Source organism: Cervus canadensis, chromosome 14, assembly GCF_019320065.1.
Source record: "Cervus canadensis isolate Bull #8, Minnesota chromosome 14, ASM1932006v1, whole genome shotgun sequence".
Classification (NCBI taxonomy): Eukaryota; Metazoa; Chordata; class Mammalia; order Artiodactyla; family Cervidae; genus Cervus; species Cervus canadensis.
The window spans coordinates 32,900,246-32,919,614 of NC_057399.1; the positions used below are offsets into that span (position 1 = coordinate 32,900,246).

General features: G+C 40.0%; 1 protein-coding gene across 5 annotated transcripts in view; it reads left to right on the forward strand.

The window, feature by feature from the left end:
- Positions 1–2,582: 2,582 nt before the first annotated feature.
- Positions 2,583–19,369, forward strand: part of PDCD1LG2 (programmed cell death 1 ligand 2) — a 56,566-nt gene continuing 39,779 nt past the window's right edge. For 4 of the 5 annotated variants that reach the window (XM_043487348.1, XM_043487349.1, XM_043487352.1 and 1 more), the window contains exons 1-2: positions 2,583–2,912; positions 14,939–15,004. In XM_043487348.1, the coding sequence (XP_043343283.1) occupies positions 2,891–2,912; positions 14,939–15,004 (88 nt within the window). In that variant the 5' untranslated portion in view covers positions 2,583–2,890. The remainder of the gene's footprint in view (positions 2,913–14,938; positions 15,005–19,369) is intronic. The other variant, XM_043487351.1, reaches the window with a different exon arrangement.

Genomic DNA, 19,369 nt, shown 5'->3' on the forward strand with positions numbered 1-19,369 from the left:
TAAGAGTGACATGTCTGACTTAAATTTGTTCTTGTTTTTTTTTAATTAATTTTTAAATTTTATTCTGTTTTTTTGGTTGCACTGGGTCTTTGTTGCTACACACGGGCTTTCTCTAGTCGTGGCGAGTGGGGTCTATTCTTCGTTGCAGTGCATGGGCTTTTCATTGCAGTGGTTTCTCTACAGCACAGGCTGTAGGCACATGGGCTTCAGTAGTTGTGGCTTAGGGGCTCTAGAGCATAGGCTCAGAAGTTGTGGCACATGGGCTTAGTAGTTACACAGAATGTAGAATCTTCTCAGACTAGTGATTGAACTGTGTCCCCTGCATTGGCAGGCAGATTCTTATCTGCTGCACCACCAAGGAAGTCCTATGTTCTTGTATTTTTTTAAGAAGAAACTCCATTTGTAAATTCAAATTTGGTTTTCCCTTTATAATTTTTTGCTCAGTATTTTGAACACTTTGATTTTCTTTTTGTAAAGACTGAGTTTCTCTCTCTTTTCTCCTCTCAAATTCTTGCTTCTTAGTGCCAAGCTTAGCTCTTACCTGTTTATATTCTTCATGTGTTTTTTGATTTGATACTTTTCTTTTTGTTTTTATTTGGCATATTAATAGAGTTGTTTCTAGCTGAGATTGCTCTGTTAAAACATTCTTCAGATAATACCTGGTCAATGCTACATTGCTCTTCTGACAAAAGCAGGTCAACTTGTTCTAACAAAGACTAGTCAGCTTTTGTTTCTTTTTTGAATTAATTAATTAATTTGTTTGGCTTCATTGAGTCTTAGTTGTGGCACTCAAGATCTTTCATCGGGCTCTGAGGCACAGGCTGAGTAGTTGCAGAGTGAGGGCTTATTTGCCCTACAGCATGAAGGATCTTAGATCTCTAACCAGGGGTCAAACCTGCATTTCTTGCATTGCAAGGCAAATTCTTAACCATTGGACCACCAGTGAAGTCCCCAGTCAGCTCTTCTAAGTTGCTTCCTGAGTCTTTCCTCTTCAGCTGAATAGAGATGTTTCTGATGATCAGGGTATCACTCTGTGAATTGAGATTCCTATGAGTTTGAAACTTCTTTTCCCTTCATAGAAATATCTTATAATCTTGCTGAATCTTTAGCTTTAAATGCAAAGCCTTGTCCCTTAAGAACACTCCCTTAAGAAGACTTGGAGATGGTTAGATCACCATGTTCTTAGTTTCACATTTTTGAATCCTACCTGTGAAGCACCTTCATCATGTGTCCCAAAGTTCCCTGTCTGCCACTTTGCTGGCAGCCTCACCAATGCCATGGAGCCCAGATAAGGTAGAGGAAGGGAAACAGTAGAGAGTATATCTCCCTCCTAAAGAAGGGCAGGAACTCTGGTGGGTGGCATGTGGACCCCACAGATGCTAAACTTTTTAGAGTCTTGCAGGGGACATCCGTCCATTCTCCGAAGGGAGGTCAAGTAACAGCAGGTAACTCTCATTGAAAGCATATGCCTGGAGCTTATGGGTGGAGAAGCGGTTCCCCACACAGCCCCATTCTTGGGGTCTAGGCAGCCACTCCTATTTGCAGCTACTACATGTTTCATCCCTTCTTCTTTAAGAGATGAAATAAAAAGAATGAGAAAGAGGAAAGGAGAATGCTGCTTTTTTCAGAAGAAAAACAGTTAGGCAAGGGAGATTTAGAGGCAAGACATGTTAAGAGGATTAGAACACATCAGAGAAATGTGACTAAGAAAACCTACCCTGTCTCTTCTGACCTCAGTCCTGTGAACCAAGGGAAACGCAGTCATAGGAATGAAGTTGGTCTTCCAGGACTGTATGCAAGTTGTCCTTTTCTTGCCACCAGGTTTGAGTCTCCCTATTGAAAAGCCTCATGGTGTAATGGGGCCTTGGAGGCCTGAGTTCAAATACAGCCATGCAACTGAGGAAAGGTTCCTTGATGTCAACTGTTTCCTCATATGTATCATGGGTCTAACAGTATCTAGACCACAAGTTGCTCCAAGAATGAAATGAAGCTCTGTAGCGGGTTGAATAGTGTTCCCCCAAAATTCCATGCCCACTGGAGCATCTGAATGTGACCTTATTTGAAACTAGGGTGCTAGCAGATGTAATTAGTTAAGATGAGGTCATACTGGAATAGGGTGGGCACTAACCCAATGGCTGGTGTTCTTTTAAGAAGAGAAGACACAAAGAATATGCGCAAGGAATAAGGTCATAAATAAGGTGAAAATGAAGGCAGAGATTGGAATGATCAGCTGCAGCCAAGGAATGCCAAGGTTTGACAGGAGCCCCCAGAAGGTAGGAAGAGGCGAGGGAGCATTTTTCCCTGGAACCTGCAGCAGGAGTATGGCCATGACACCTTGACCTCAGACTTCTAGTTCCGAAATTGTGAGAGAAATGTAGGTACACTGTCTGTGGTTTTAAGCCACCCAGGTTGTGGTGATTTGTTACAGCAGCCTAAGAAAACAAATAATATCTATGCAAACTTCTTGGTGTGTAGCTAGAACATGCAACGCTGAAAGTGAAACCAAAACTTCCCAGTAGGCTGGGCTATAATCAGTTCCTTAGAATCAGTTTTGGTTTGAATTGTCCTCATGTTAAGAGAAAGCCTGAGCTGGATAGGGATGATATCTTTTCTCCTCTTGCTTAATGTACCTTATCTCCATATTTTTCTGTCAGCCATCATCGTATGTCCTTCTGCCAGCTAGAAAGAACCCAGTGGTCTCGGCAGCAACCTGGGTTTTATTTTCATTTTGGCTGTTTGTTTTGCTGGCTTCTGTGAGGAAATCTGACAAAGAGCAACTGTCTGTTGTTTTATTTTCTTTTGAGTCTTTGCCTGAGGAACCTCACCAAGGCCTGATGGGAGTATCGAGTGGGCTGTGATTGTCTTGTTTTGTGAGTTGGTGTTGTGGACCATGATGAGGCTGCCACAGTCGGGTAAGTGCAGGCACATTTTCTCTCCACACCATTGGACATGTGAGAAACTGCCTCAGAAATTGTGTTCAGGGGCATAAACAAGCCAATTTCCTCCTGTCCTCAAAACAGTAGGATTTCTTTTGTTGGTCCTATGCTTATTATTCTTGTTGAGAAGTTTTAAAAAGTGAGGTTTTTTTTTTTCTTCACAAAATTAGTGTGAATGGAAAAAATTGAAATATTCCTGAAATTGTCACTCCACTTAGAATTTTGGAAGGTTAATGGAACTTAAAAATTTGGTTTTTTATATCCAACATCTGTTTGTGATTAACCCTTTGGCAGGCAGTCAACATTCCACAGTAGCCTGTGTTTACAAGATATGTTCTAAAAATCAACTGTTTAAAAAACAAAACAAAACTGGAACTTCCCTGGTGGTCCAGTGGTTAAGACTCCTAGCTTCCTGTGCAGGGGTTGCAGGTTTGATTCCTAGTCAGGGAAGGAAGAGCCCACATACTGAGGGACAAGGCAAAAAACCCAGCCATGCTCATTAACTTATAGGCAACCATTATTTAACAACAGTGTGACTTGGGCCTACTAAAGGGCTTCTATTCTACATAAAATGATAAAAGAAAGTTTAGCAAAATGAAGGAAAACCACTATTGCTATTTATTGGTCACTACCCATGTGTACGTAATAGAATAGAGATGATAAGGAACTCATGTGAGAAATGGTTGAAGTGAGGAGGTGAAACTTGAATGAAATTACCTACAGATAAGGTCTTCTAACCCTGAAATTCTGTGGTTCTGTGGAAGGAAATGAATGACATACATTGATAAAATGTACAGTAAGAATATTCACTGTGAGCAGTAATCAGATAGTTGTGTGTGTGTGGTAGGTCATTTCAGTCATGTCCAACTCTTTGTGACCCTGTGGACTGTAGCCTGCCAGGCTTCCTTATGCGTGGGATTCTCCAGGCAAGAACACTGGAGTAGGTTGCTTTGCCCTCCTCCAGGGGAACTTCCCTACCCAGGGATCAAACCTGCGGCTCTTACATCTCCCGGATTGGCAGGCAGGTTCTTTACCACTAACACCACCTGGGAAGCCCTCAGACAGTTGTAGCAGGAGTTAAATGCCAGTTGACCTGGATGTTCTTTAAGCTCCCTTTGAAGTCTATGAGTTTATGAATAGATGAACTGTATATGTTGCCACTCAGAATTGGTCTATTTGCCTTCATTACCTGAACTCTCACTATCAACATATCTTCCTTGCTTCCTGTTCAAGGTGTCTTTTCAGATTTCTTCTGTCTGTGAACCTTTCCATTAAACTTCAGCTCCTTGTAGGCAAAGACACACCTTTTAGGTTCTCTGAATCCCGAGTACCTATCACAGTGTATATGCATATGTATATGCATTGGTTCTCACTGGGTGCTTGTTCAGTTGTTGAATTAGTTGATTTGATGAAATGGCAGGTAAATCATCAGATGTGGGATGTTTGCATAATATATAGCAGGCAATGGGGCTGATGGAAGTGAAGCAGATTCCTCAGGGACAGTACTAGGAGTCATACTTCAGATTGACTTGCTTTAAGATGCATTGGACAGTGATCCTTAGGTTGTTGTGTGTCAGTTTTATTCCACATGGCAACATCCAAATATGCCACCGGCATTAACTGTGTCATACTTGGGTTACCCTGTAATGAGGCAACTGCATCCTGGCCTCCTCATATCCCATCCTGGGTCCTCTGCAGTGGGGCTTCCTCAGGTTGTGTTCCCCTAATTTTCAAATTGACTCACAGAATTCTAGAATAGATGGAGGAATCTGAAAGTTTATCCAGCTCCAATCACCTCAGTTCTCACCAGCCCTTTCGAATACCCCTGGGACTGATTCCCAGTTCTTACTCTCCTGATCTCTCTATTATCAGCCCCTTCTGCTTCTTGGGATTTTGAGATATTGTGATAATGAAGCTTCTCACTCTTAAATAATTTCTTCTCTGCCTTCTTCTCTGGTCTCTTACTCCTATTCTCCAAATTTTGGAGCATTCCTCAGAGTTCAGACTTTTTCTTTCTAATCTCTTTTTTTATACTCTCCCTCTCAGAAAGTTAATTTATTCCCTAGTATCATCTCACATCTTTATTAGAATTAACTTTTTTATCTCTAGTCCCAAATAGTGTCCCAAACTATTACAGTTTTCTTGACTGCCTTGCCTTACTTCTTGACTCAAACTCAACCCATCATCTTCCCTTTAAAAATGAGTTCTTGGTCTTATATTTGTCCCCCACCCCCAATAACATGAATATTGTCTTCACAGTCTGGCCTCAAAAACCACAATCAACTTGTTGCTTCTCTTTCTTTCCCATGTGGCTGATCACTTGTCAATTGTTTTGTCAATTTTCCTGTCAGTTGTCTTATAATAAATTTCTCCTTCCTTTCCCTTTCTTCCTTTTTTTTTTTGACCCTAAATCTGGGGCTTTACCAGACTTCTGGATGGATACTGTGAACCCCCTAATTAAGTAGCTGGCCTCTAATTCCACTTTCCCACCATTATATACTAAAGGGAAAAAAAAAAAAACTCCGATTTAATCTTTTCAAACTTCTTTGTTATTGTCACTCAGCGTTTGAGTGACTGTCACTGTCTTTCTTGGCAGCTCTACCTGGTATTAAACTCTTAACATTCTCAAATTGTATTTCCAGCCAGGTTTTACTCTTCATTGTCTTCCTCAACATGCCCTACGTGTTTGCTCCTGGGCTGTCTGCAGTGCCCTTAAAAGTTGTTCCAGCTCTCCAATTCCTATCAGTGCTTCAAAGACTCACTTAAAATCCCATCACTACCAGTCAGCTTCTAGGGTTTTTGCATCTTCATGCAAAATATTTTATGCCACTTATTCTTATTTTTAATGTGTACAAGTTTTAACCTTCTGGCTGTGTTATAATGTCTTTAAAGGTAGCGATGCTTTCTTAGGTGAATCCTTCTATTGATTCTCACAGTCTAATACAAAAACTTGCAAAAAATGGGAGCTTAGTATTTATTGATTAAAAAGTTGGGATTCAATTTGAATTTAAGTTAAATTTGAACCGCTAAGTTAAATTCATTAGAATTGTGTCTTAAGTCTACAGATAGTCTACCTGGGTCTCGGATCAAAAGTTCAGCTTTATGTCTATGTACACATTCATATGGGCTTCCCATGTGACTCAGTGGTAAAGAATCTACCTGCCAGTGCAGGAGCCGCAGGAGACGTGAGTTAGATTCCTTAGTTGGGAAGAGCCCCTGGAGGAGGAAATGGCAACTCACTCCAACATTCTTGCTGGGATAATCTCACAGACAAAGGGATCTGGTGGACTACAGTCCACGGGGTTGCAAAGACTCGGACACGACTGAACCGCACACACATTCATATAAATACACATTTATAAGTTAAAATGTATTAATTATCTCTATGATATCATCTTAACTCTCTTTCTTAAATGCCTTTTAGAGAAGAGGAGTGAAAGACTTTAGCTGGAGTAAGGCCAGTCTTACTTATCATTAACTTTATCTTGGACACTAGTGATCAGTTGTTACTGATATGCCAATAGTACTTTTGGTAGTTACAAATGGAATCACACATTAATACCTAAAAATATTAAAGTTTTCATGGTTCATCAAAAATCTTGGGATGTTACACACTTGAGGATTACCTAACATGGTGAAACAAAATAGTTGAGATTGGTTGTTAGCTGCATAGATGGCACATAGAAGGGACTGTGGAAATCACCTAGTTCACCCTTCTTTTGTAGAAAGTGGAGAATAAGTTCCTAAGGCAGCAGAGACAGAGCAAAGACTGAATCTCCTGTCTCCTAAAACCTTCCACTATGCCACCAAGAGCAGTAGCTTCTCTAGTGGTCTGGGTGACAACAGAAAGAGGACAACAGTTTGGGCAGGACCTTTCACAAATCTAAAAATGGTAGCTTTCACTTCTTCTTACTCTCAAGCTTGATCATCTCCTGACCAAGAGGGCCCTTCTTGACTCCTCCTGGAGCCACAAGAAAATGTTCTCAAAGCTTATCCTATGCCATTCTGTTCCATTTTAGGTCATTCTTTCAGGCCCTGCCTGACTGAGTATGAAAGAGTTCATACTTCCCTCAACTACTTGCCTTGCCCTCAACTAGTACGACATGCTCAGAGGTAGAATTATCAAGAACTTCTCAGAACTTCATTAAGAATTATCCAGAAATTAAGAAATTCAGCTAAACTGATTATCTAATTAAAAACTATTTTTCCACTCACATTCCAAAGTATTTATTAGAAGCTACCCTGCCTGATATAAGGATAACTATAATCTTCCTCTGCTTGATGCAAAGACTAGCAAAACCAAATGCGTACATAAAGAATATATAATTAAGATGAAAATGAACAACTGACCAGGCATAGGCCAGGCATAGGAAAATATTTATATTCAAAACAAAGGTGAGTTTTAAAAGAGAAAGCTAGAGAAGGTTGTGATTGTTTGAACATGTCCATTGCATTGTGGAGAAGAGTCATCACAATGCTCATTTGGCCGAAGAAGTACCTCACACATCAGCGCTCTGTAAATGATGCATCAAGTTAATTGATTTAGGCAATGCACTCCATAAGTTCTCCAAATAAATTCTTCCAGGCCCTGCCTGACTGAGTGTGAAAGAATTCATACTTCCCTAACATTAAATGCTTTAGGAACCCACTTTGTTTTCAGAAAATGTGTCTCTCCTAAGGAGCCCAGAAGGCAGAAGTCTTATCCAGATTGCCATGTTTTGAGGGAGGTTGGTGAGGGGCTTGAGATACCTGTGGAAACATTCTTCTTGGAGATAATCTTGTCAATAATCTTACTCTTAAAAAGGGATCACCTTCCACCTCTTGTGGAAACTTTTGTTTCAGCATGTACCCTGTACTTAAATAATTCCAGGAAGGAGGCCTCCCCATGCATGAATGGCCCATTCTATTGTGAGTGGCTCTATTTGATAGAAAGTTCTTGTGTGCAGCCAAAAGAAACAGCCACTATACAGTTTCGTTTCTCTGATAGAATTGTGTTAACTGGGAGTCTGTAGACTTAAGATTCCTGAGTATGATGCTAAATTGTCATGCATACAAACACTCATTCACTTGTCTGTTCAGCACACAGTTATAAGGACCTAATCAAGTGCAGTCAACCTTTTGCATCCAAAGGGCTCTACAACCCTATGTATATGGCCAGCTAGGCCTATGCCACTTTATGTAAGGGACTTGAGTATCCCAGGATTTTGGTATCTGCAGACAACCCTGGAACCAATACCCTGCAAGATACCAGGGGATGACTGTACAAAGATCTCCTGTTCTAGCCTGGAAGACATCGCCTTGTGAACAGTGGAAGCTGTTGAAGTCTTTTAAGCAGGAGTGACATGGTTTAGGTTTGATTATTCAGTTTTCAAGAGATTGTTCTGCCTGCTAGGTAAAGGGATGGTTCATCCAATAAATATTAACTAAGTGCTTCCTTATTGCCAGACTGTGTTCTATGGCTGAAGGCATAGTAGTAAGCAAACAGACAAGATCCCTACCCTTTGTGTGATTATATTATAATGGAAGATATTACCTGTCTTCTAGCAGGTAATATTAATAATATAATAAAACAGGTACATTATATGGTAAATTAGATGGTAAAAAAAGTTTTGGGAATGAGAGACAGACAGGGAAAATTAGAAATGCTGGGGAGGGGGGAGGTGGTGCTGTTGCAATTTTATATAAGGCAGTCTCACTAGAAAGAGCAAAGAAAGCATTCAAGAGTAGGGATAGGCACACTGGCAGCAAGATCCACTCTTGAAGGGGTGGATCTGAGGAAGGCATTGCACAGGCTGGAAGTGGGCTCAGGGCCATTTGGCAGGGAATTCTAGCATCCCAAGGACACAGATTGTAATTGGTCGTGGGGTAAGGTCGAGGGCTCCAGATGATACCTCTTAGCCCAGCAAACACCCCACACTGCAGAAGGGGCATGGCCACAGTAGGGTTTTCTAAAGCATGGCAGGAGGGGCTTAACACAGAGGCCTCTCTTATCTGGGTTATTGGAGGGACTTGTGATTTTATTCTCAGTGAAATATTGAGCCATCAAAATGTTTTGAGCAGACATGATTCAACTTATATTTTCAAAGACTCGCTCTGGTTCCTGTGTTGAGAATCACCTGTAGGAAGCCAAAGTTAGAATCACCATGAGAGACAATGATGGCTGAGATTGATATATTAATAGAAGCAGTGAGATGTGGTCAGATTCTGGATATATTTGAAAGAATGGCTTATAGGATTTGTTCGTGAATCAGATGTAGGTGAGAGAAGATAGGAATCAAGGATGACTCCAAGATTTGTGACCAATAGAGAAGGATGGAACAGAAGGAAGCAAGACTAGAAGGTAAAAATGGCATGAGGAGACTATGCTATGGTGTAAGGAGAAATGATGTGAAGCTGAATTAAGGTAATAGCAGTAGGGCTGTGAGAAGAAGAGGCATCATCCAGGAAGTATCCAGGAAGTAGAATTAATAGGACTGAGGGATGAACTGGATGTGTAAGATGAGAGATGAGTAGGTTTAAGATGACCCCCCCAGGATTCTGGCTTGAAGTAAGAGTTATTATTATTGACTCTTTATGGAAATGGGGTACAGAAGTTTTTATAAACTATCTAAGGTCTTGAAAGTGAAAGTGTTAGTCACTCAGTCATGTCCAACTCTTTGTGATCCCATGGACTGTAGCCTGCCAGTTTCCTCTGTTCATGGAATTCTCCAGGCAAGAATAATGAAGTGGGTAGTCATTCCCTTCTCCAGGGGATCTTCCCAACCCAGGGATTGATCCTGCATCTTCTGCACTGCAGGCAGATTCCTTACCATCTGAGCCACAAGGGAAGAGGCTAATAATTTGTAGACTCAGAATTTGAACTCAAGATGTTCCTGACATTAGAACCTGAACTCTTAATCATTGCATGGGGCACATTATCCTTAGAAGAAAGAAGACTTCTGGTTGGAAAGTACCTTTATGACAGTGACTCTCTCTTAGTTGGCTCAAGGAAGCAGTGTGCGAGGAAAGTCCCCTTGGATGGGGAGGGAAGAAGGGGAAGTTAGAATCAGTATTGGGTGAATCCGGAGTCCTTTCTGTTGCCAGAACTATATGCTACATGCTATCCTTTTGTACTCTAGAAACAAAAATGCTCAGAAAGTGCTAGGCTACAGATGCAGCTTAAAATGATATCTTTTCTGGATGTATTTGCATTTTCAATAAGGAAGAGAGTTTTCAAGTTCAGCTAAGGTGTGTCTTGAGCATTTCCTGCTGGAAAGCACTAGATTTTGTTCCCAGTTCAGTTCAGTCACTCAGTCATGTCCAACTCTTTGCGACCCCATGGACTGCAGCACGCCAGGCTTCCCTGTCCATCACCAACTCCCGGAGTTTACTCAAACTCATGTCCATCGAGTCAGTGATGCCATCCAACCATCTCATCCTCTGTCGTCCCCTTCTCCTCCAGTCTTCAATCTTTCCCAGCATCAGGGGCTTTTCCAATGAGTCAGTTCTTCACATCAGGTGGCCAACTTTGGGCTTCAGCATCAGTCCTTCCAATGAATATTCAGGATTGATTTTCTTTAGGATGGACTTGTTGGATCTTCTTGCAGTCCAAGGGACTCTCAAGAGTCTTCTCCAACACCACATTTCAAAAACATCAATTCTTCGGTGCTCGGCTTTCTTTACAGCCCAGCTCTCACATCCATCCATGACTACTGTTCCATACATGACTACCATACCCAGTTGTTACCTGTTTTAATATCTCCCTCCCTACATTAAAAACAAGAATACAGCCCCCTGTGGACCTTGCATTCCCTTCTAGCTACTGCTTCATATCTCTTCCCCTTTTTATAGCACTGTTCTCTAAAAAGTTGCCCATATTCTGTTGTCTCCACTTCCTTACTTCCTATTTTTATCTGTATGAAATCTACTGATACTGTGCTTATCAGGGTCATCCGTGACCTTCATACTGATAAATCCAGTGCTCAGGAGCATTTGGCTCAACTGATAATTCCCTCCTTCTATGTTTTAAACTCTAGGTTTTATTATTATTATTTTTAAATTTTTGTTCATTATTTTATCTGTTATTTTATTATTATTTAGTAGTGGTGAAGCCAACAGATCAGGAGGTGACTGTAATTGAAAAAATAGTTTGTTATAGTCACAGATCACAAAAGAAAGGGGCATGCCACACCACAGAGGGCCGTACAGGCAAATACCAGTGTTGCACAGGAGGTAGAAGGAAAGGGGGGCAAAGTGGGCAGGAGCCCTCACTGTGGTTTCCATAGGAAGGAATTGGGCTAGTTTGAATAATCTGTTATTTGGCCCTAAGGTGATTAGAGCAGATATATATATGTGTGTGTATATATATATATATATATATATATATATATATATATGTATATATAGTGGCCCAGAGTGTGAAAGCCCCAAAAGGAGGTGATTGGAGGTAGGGCTCTGGATAGGTTGATTTGCATATGAAATAGGTAAGTTGTTTACTGTCTCTAGGAATTGTCTAATCCTGAGAAGGCAGTCCCTCTAGAGTCAACAAGACTCCAGATGTCAAAATATCAGAATATAGAAAATAAGAGAGGCTTAATTTGCCTTTATACTCATTCACCCAGTTCTCTTTGTTAGTATTCCCCCCTCAAAGACCCATAAATGTTGGAATGCCCCATATCTCAGTCCTTTGACACTGTCCCTTCTCTGTCTCTCTTTAGGAGACACCACGCAGCACTATGGCTTTAAGTAACACTTAGGCATTAATGACTCCCAAATGTGTATCTCTGCCCTAAACTTTGGACCACCAGTTTTCCACCTACCTACTAAACATCTTTACTTGGAGTCTAACAGTCATTTCAAACCAAAGATATTCCAAACACAGTGCTTGATTTCTGCTCTTGAATCTGCTTCTTTCTTAGTTTTCTTCTTTTTAATAAGTATGTCCATTCCTAGTGATTCAAGCCCCAAACCTGGAAATTTTCCTAGACTTATTTACTTTTGTTAAACTATATTTTCAACCTGTCAGCAATTCCCATCAAATCTTCTTTAAAAATATTGAATACTTAAATAAATGGAAAAACATGCTGCATTCATGGATTAGAAGACTTAATATTATAAAGATGGCTGTATTCCCTAATAGACCTACAGATTTAGTGTAATCCCTATCAAAATTCCAGCTGCTTTCTTGTGTGGAAATGGAGAAGTTTTTCCTGAAATTCACATGGAAATGCAAGAGAGCAAGAATAGCCACACATCAAATAATAATAATAAAAGTGATGTCTTAAAAAAAGAAAAGCAAGTTTGAAGATTCACATTTCCCGATTTCAAAACTTACTATAAAGCTACCACATAATCAGCAATCTGTGGTACAAACATAAGACAGACATATATGTCAATGGAATAGAATTGAGATTTCAGAGCCAAGCCCATGCATTTAAGGTCAGTTGATTTTTGGTGAGGGTGCTATGACAATTCAATGGAAAAAGAATACTGTTTTCAACAAATTGTGCAGAGACAATTGGATGTCCACATGCAAATGAATGAATGAAACCTTACCTCACACCATTTACAAAAATTAACTCGACCTGGGTTAAAGATGTAAAAAGAAAAACTAAAGCTGTGAAATTCTCAGAAGGAAACATAGATGTAAATCTTTGTGACCTTGGGTTAGACAATGATTTCTTAGAGATGATACCTAAAGAACAAGCAATTAAAAGAGAAAGTTTTAAACTAAACTAGCCTTCATCAACATTAATTTGTACTTTACAATTAAAATATCTGTGCTTCAAAGAACTCTATCAAGAAACTGAAAAGACAATCACAGGATGGGAGAGAGCAATTGCAAATCATATATCTGATAAACAGTTGGACAGTTTCTGGAAAAGTTAAATACAGAGTTACCATTTAACCAAGCAGTTCCACTCCTACATATATACTCAATTGATTCAGAAACATATCTACACAAAAACTTGTACATGAATGTTCATAGCAGCCTTATACCCAACAAATGGAAACAACTCAAATATCTATCAACTGTTGAATGGATAAGAAAGATGTGGTGTGAACATGCACTGATAGAATAATCAGTTCAGTTCAGTTCAGCCTCTCAGTAGTGTCTGACTCCTTGTGACCCCATGAACCACAGCACGCCAGGCCTCCCTGTCCCTCACCAACTCCTGGAGCCTACCCAAGCTCGTGTCCATTGAGTCGGTGATGCCATGCAACCATCTCATCTTCTGTCATCCCCTTCTCTTTCTGCCCTCAATCTTTCCCAGCATAAGAGTCTTTTCAGATGAATCAGCTCTTCGCATCAGGTGCCCAAAATATTGGAGTTTCAGTTTCAACATCAGTCCTTCCAATGAACACCCAGGACTGATCTCCTTTAGGATGGGCTGATTGGATCTCCTTGCAGTCCAAAGGACTCTCAAGAGTCTTCTCCAATACCACAGTTCAAAAGCATCAATTCTTCAGTGCTCAGCTTGTCATAAAAAGGAGTGAAGTACTGGTAATGCATTACAACACAGAGGAGTCTTGAAAATAATATGCTCAGTGAAAGAAGCTAGACACAAAAGGCCACATATTGTGTGATTCTATAAATATTCTATTTATATCTCCTCTAGGCAATAACCAAAATAAGCAAATTTGTAGAGACAGAAAGAAGGTTAGTGATTGCCAGGGACTGGAGGAAGAGGGAAGAGGAATTGGGGAGTTTCAGCTAATGGGCATGGGGTTCCTTTTTGGAGTGATGAGACTGATCCAGAATTGGATAGTGGTATGGGTTGCACAGTTCTGTAGAATATACTAAAAACCACTGAGCTGTACCACTGTATCATCTGTGTCTTAAATATATATGTATCAGTTCAGTTCAGTCGCTCAGTCGTGTCCGACTCTTTGCAACCCCATACACACACATAATCCTCTATTGTATGTCAAATACACTCCAGTAAAGCTGTTAAAATTTTAATAATTTAAAGGACAAATTTTAAAAGTTGAATAAATGTTTTAAATGTATAAATGGAAAAAACCTTCAACAGACCACCTCTTATCTCCACTGGCCCCACTGCTCTGGTCTAAACTATTATCATCTCTGCAAAAATATTCTTTATTGATCATTCTCCTTCCAATCTTGCCCATCCCACTGTCCTTTACAACAGTAGTCTATTGTCTACACCAAAACCAAGTCCTCTTTTAAAAATGTAAATGAGATCATATCATTCTCCTGATCCAAATCCTTCACTGGTTTTCCATTGTACTCGGAGGCAGCTCTGCTTTTACCTGATTCAAATGTATGGCTCTGTCTGATTAATTCCCCTTGAAGAAATACTTCCAAGGCCAATAAAATTTAAAATTTAAAGCCTCTTTGAGGACAAAGAAGTTGACAGTGTCATACCCTGTCCCTTTTGCTTTAGCTGTGAGAAGTCCTTAAGTGGGAAAGTTTGTGAGCAAAAATGGAAGCACAGGAGGTGAAGCAGGACTAAGCTATGGCACTCTCTCAGTACTTAGTAACAGGTCCTTCAAGTGATGGGTGTTCTAGATCACAGCATTCTAAAGAGCTTGACAACTTTACCTGCTCAGTCAACTAGCAAGTTTTTATAGAGTATCTAGCTCTGTTCCCAGAGTTGCAGTCCAGCTGGAAATGATGGTGTACAGTATCCATTTGATGAACAAGACTGATTTTCAAAGGCCTACACTGAAGCTATGGAAGAAACAAAGAGGTGCAGATGACCAGCTTTTGTGGTTACCAGTCATGAGGACTGGTTCATACTCAGAAAATGTTGCAAGAAAAGGAAGAAGGGCTTCTAATTTGGATCGATAGAGTGCCTCACTTCTTCTTACCCTATCTCTCATCTCCTCTAGGCAATCAGCCTTTAACTTTTCTTCCTAACTCTACTCTACTACGGTCCGCTACCTCCCCAAAGATTTGTTTACAGTCATTTCATTGTTTTCAGGAGTGAGCAAATGACCAGATCATGAGATCCAGTAAAACTGCAGAAGGCTCTGAGACTTTCAATTGTCTGTTTCAGATCCAGTACAGAACATGTTCCTCCTACTAATTTTGAGCCTGGGAATGCAGCTTCAACAGACAGTAGGTAAGAAAAGTCAAAGGCTGGGGAGGGTCCTGAGAAGGAGGAGCAGATGATGACCCCTAGCTGAAGCTGAGAATGAGAATGTGGTCCTTGGGCTACAGACTTTCTGTAAGAGAAAGGGTGATTACCAGCTATAAACAAGCACAGTCAAAAGAATGGTGCCCAGGGTGGCTTGTGCACACCTGTTTCCCTATCTTACAGAAACAGGGACTGATAATATTGGTCCATCTATCCCCACTCTCCAGTAAACGTAGTAACAAGATGACAGGACCATTCAGACCATGCATTGTTGAAATGACCCAAGAGAACATGGGTTGAGTGTCCTGAAAGATGAGATGCCAAGCAGCTGTCCATTTCTCTTCTGTCAGGGACACTTCCTCTATTAAAAAGCAACAGTAGCAGCCATTGGTCATTCACACATTAATGTGGGTTACTTGAATTGGGAAATCAGAGTCTTCCTTGCATCTAAATGAAAAATGAACCTTAGGCTATGCCTTTGGATTTTGAAGAAAGATACTCTACTCGAGGGCATAGATGGCAAGGAGGAAAGCAGTTTCAGAGTTTCACTTTCCTGAGAAAGGCAGTTCAGACCATTCACATGTTCAGTCAGGATCATGAGCGCTTTATAGTAGTGAACACCAGTATGTAAGAGAGGAAGACAGAGATGGACACAGGGAGTTAGGTCCTCTGTAACAGCAGCCCCAATCCCATGGGAAGTCATCCAACATGCTGCCTTTGACTGAGAAAGAATGCCTTTGTTGGCACTGATAACTTTTTGAGGAGCTTTTCCCTCTCTTCCAGGTGATCCCAGTAGCATTCCTCCCCCTCCCTTGGGCTGCTCAGCAGGGTCTGGCACTAGAGTCATTGACTTGGGGCCATCTTTGGAGAACACCCCAATATTCTGCTTACTCCAGCCCTGCCCTTGCAGTGGCAGCTAAATGAACACTTGATATTTTCTTCCTAAGGGACCCTGCCCAGCTAGGATTTTTAGAGACAGGTGTGAAATTAACCCTTTCCTTATATGAATGCTTTGTGGATAGTCTACTGTGTTATCTGTAAAATAATTTAAAGTGTGAAGTGAAAAGCTATCAGAAAATATTTTCATTTTAAAATTACTTTTAAATTGACATGAAGTAAAAATGTATACTTTTTAAAAATAAAAGCATCTATGAGTTTTGACATATGCATAATCATATAGCCACTTCCCAGGCAGCTCAGTGGTAAAGACTTCACTTGACAATGCAGGATACATGGGTTTGATCCCTGGGTCAGAAAGATGCCCTAGAATAGGAGATGGCAGCCTGTTCCATTATTCTTGCCAGGATATTCCCTTGACAGAGGAGCCTGGTGGGCTACAGTCTAGGGGGCCGCAGAATTGGACATGACTGAGCACAGACGCACACACATAGTCATATAGCCACTACCACAATCAAGACCCAGAACAGTTCCGTCACCAAACAACTGAAAACCGTCCCTCAGCCGTCCCCCAACTCTATCCGATAGTTTTAAATTTTCCAGCATGTTATATAAATGGGATCATTTTAAGACATTCTTTTTGTCTGGCTTCCTTCACTTATCACAGTGCATTTGAGATTTATCCATATTGTTATATGAATCAGTAGTTCATTCCTTTTTGTTGCTGATTAGTATCACACTATATGTATGCACCACATTTTGTTTATTCATTTTCCAGCTGAGGGACTTTTGGGTTGTTTCCTGTTTTTAGCAGTTATAAATATAGTTGCTCTAAACATTTGTATATAGGTTTTTGTGGACACATAGAGTTTCATTTCACTTGGGTGAATACCTAGGAATGGAATTGCTGAGACATACATTAAATATATATTTAATTTTATAGGAAACCATCAAGTCGTTCTTAGTATCTGTACTGTTTTTGCATTCCTGCCAGCAAAGTATGAGAGTTCCAATTGTTCCACATCCTTGACATCACTTGGTATTGACATTGTCATTTTTGTTTTTAAAGTCACTCTAATAGGTGTACAAAAGTATATCACTGTGGTTTAACCTGCCTTTCCCTAGTATCTGGTAATGATAAGCATATTTTCATGTACCTATTTACCATCCATATATCTTCTTAAGTGCATATCAAATCATTGACCATTTTTAATTGGGTTATTTTCTTATTTTTCAGTTTTGAGAGTTTTTTATGTATTCCAGATACAAATTCTTTATCAGATATGTGATATGCAAATATTTTCTCCCAGTCTGTGGCTCATCTTTTCATTCTCTTAACACTGTCTTTTGCAGAGGAGAGATTTTAATTTTGAAGCTATCCAATTTATCAATTTTTTTCCCTGATGGCTAGTCATATCTAATAACTCTTTGCCTAACCCACGACCTGAAAGATTTTCTTCTATGTTTTATGTTCTAAACATTGTATAGTTGTACACTTTACATTTAGGTTTGCCATCCACCTTCAGTTGATTTTTGTATACTGTGAAGTATAGACTGGGATTTTTCTTTTTGGTATATGGACATCCAGTTGCTCCAATCCCATTTGTTCACTTATTGAAAAGACTGTCTTTTCTCCATTGATTGCCTTTGCACCTTTGTAAAAAAAAATCAACTGGCTCTTTTTATGTGAGTCTTTTTCTGGACCCTCTGTCTGTTCTATTGATCTATGTATATATACTTTCACTCATATCACTCTCTTATTACTGTAGTTCAGTTTTTTTTCCTTATATTTTCATTTCAAAACCTTCTTATAACTTAGACACATTCAAGGAAAAATATTTATTTTTGTACTTTGTCATGTCTTGGAAGAAAAAGTAACCCCAACCTTATGTCTCTCATTGATGTTTCCTTCTTTCTTCATCCGTCTGAGAAGAATAAAACCCAGGAGGCACATGGCCAGAATGGTGCTTGACATCTCTCTAGGAGAGGGACCACACCCTGGGTCATTCTGTCTAGGTTATAGCCGGCTTTCAAAACTACATCTGCTGATCCTTAAGATATACAAAGCAAAAGAATCAGGTTGGGGAAAGGATTTCAAGTAGACAAGATGTCTCATGCAGCATTCCTGCAAAGAGGAGTGCATGAGTCAGGTGTCCAGAGCAGCATCTATCCAGAACCAGTAACTAGAGTTTTCTGAAGACTGGCTGTGTGAAACAGTCTCCTCTCACCTCCCTGCCTAGACCCATCCTCACTTTTCAAATCCCTTAGGTAGGAAGTCTGTAAACATTTAAGTTTCTGTTGTTAATGCAGAAGAAAAGTATAAAATTAGCTTTAAGAGGAAGCTATCTTGGGAGTTAATGCAAATAAATTGTTTTGTGTTTCCTGGAGATATGACAGGTGCTGACTCCTGATTGCAAATAAAATGCAAACTTCTCCCAAGAACTTTCAAAAAGGCTCTAGCATTACTCAAGTCAGCTATTTTCATCTGTCTAAAGAACCTTCATGTATTAATTTTTCATGCTCTAGCCACATCCTTCACCCTTTAATTTACTCAGGATGACCAAACGAATATTTTGTCTGCTTAGTTTTGCAGTTGTGGAAACTTTTCCAGTGTTCTCCTTTGTCTGATGACATCAGGAGTTCAGTGCTATGTTGAAGTTTAGTTTAATAACCATGTGACATATGAAATAGAACACAAATGTCTTTTACTTAGTATAAAGCTGAAAAGTATATCTGTTTCATTTATGAAACAGGCCAGTAGATATATAGCCATATCTGTTAGAAGTATAGGCTTTCAGGGCACAGAGATATGAATGTGAATTCCAACTCCATGAGCTCCCACTCTTTCACCCTGGGTGAGTTGTATCTTTTCTTTAAGCCTCAGTTTCCCCATCTGTAAAATGAGTGCAGTGACTCCAGTCTTGCAGCTTTGGGGACATCAAATGAGATGTACAGTTTAGCCTAGTGTCTGGTTCCTTGTGTTTAATAAATGTTAACTATCACTCTATCTTATACAACAGACCAAATACAAACCAGTGTTATAACTGTTTCTTAAATGCTAATATGCATTTGAATCCCCCAGCCTCGTTAAAATGCAGGTTCTGCTTCTTTAGATCCTGGGAAGGGACTGAGATTCTGCATTCCTAACTAGCTGCCTAAGAAAACTGAGAACAACACTTTGAATGGCAGGATGGCAGAAGATGTTTGCAAGTGCAGGTGTTTTATTTGTCTAACCAATGGTTTCTCAATGCTCCTTGCACATTAGAAACTCCCAGGAAATTATTTTTAGTTGATGCTGGCCTCACAAGATGATTAGAATTTAATTTTATAGGATACAAAGTGGAGTCTGAGCATTAGTATGTTTTAAAAGCTTCCCAGTTGATACCAACTATGGCTAAGGTTGAGGCCTTCTCATTAGTGACTCTAATATGCGGCCAAGCTTGAGAAAAACCT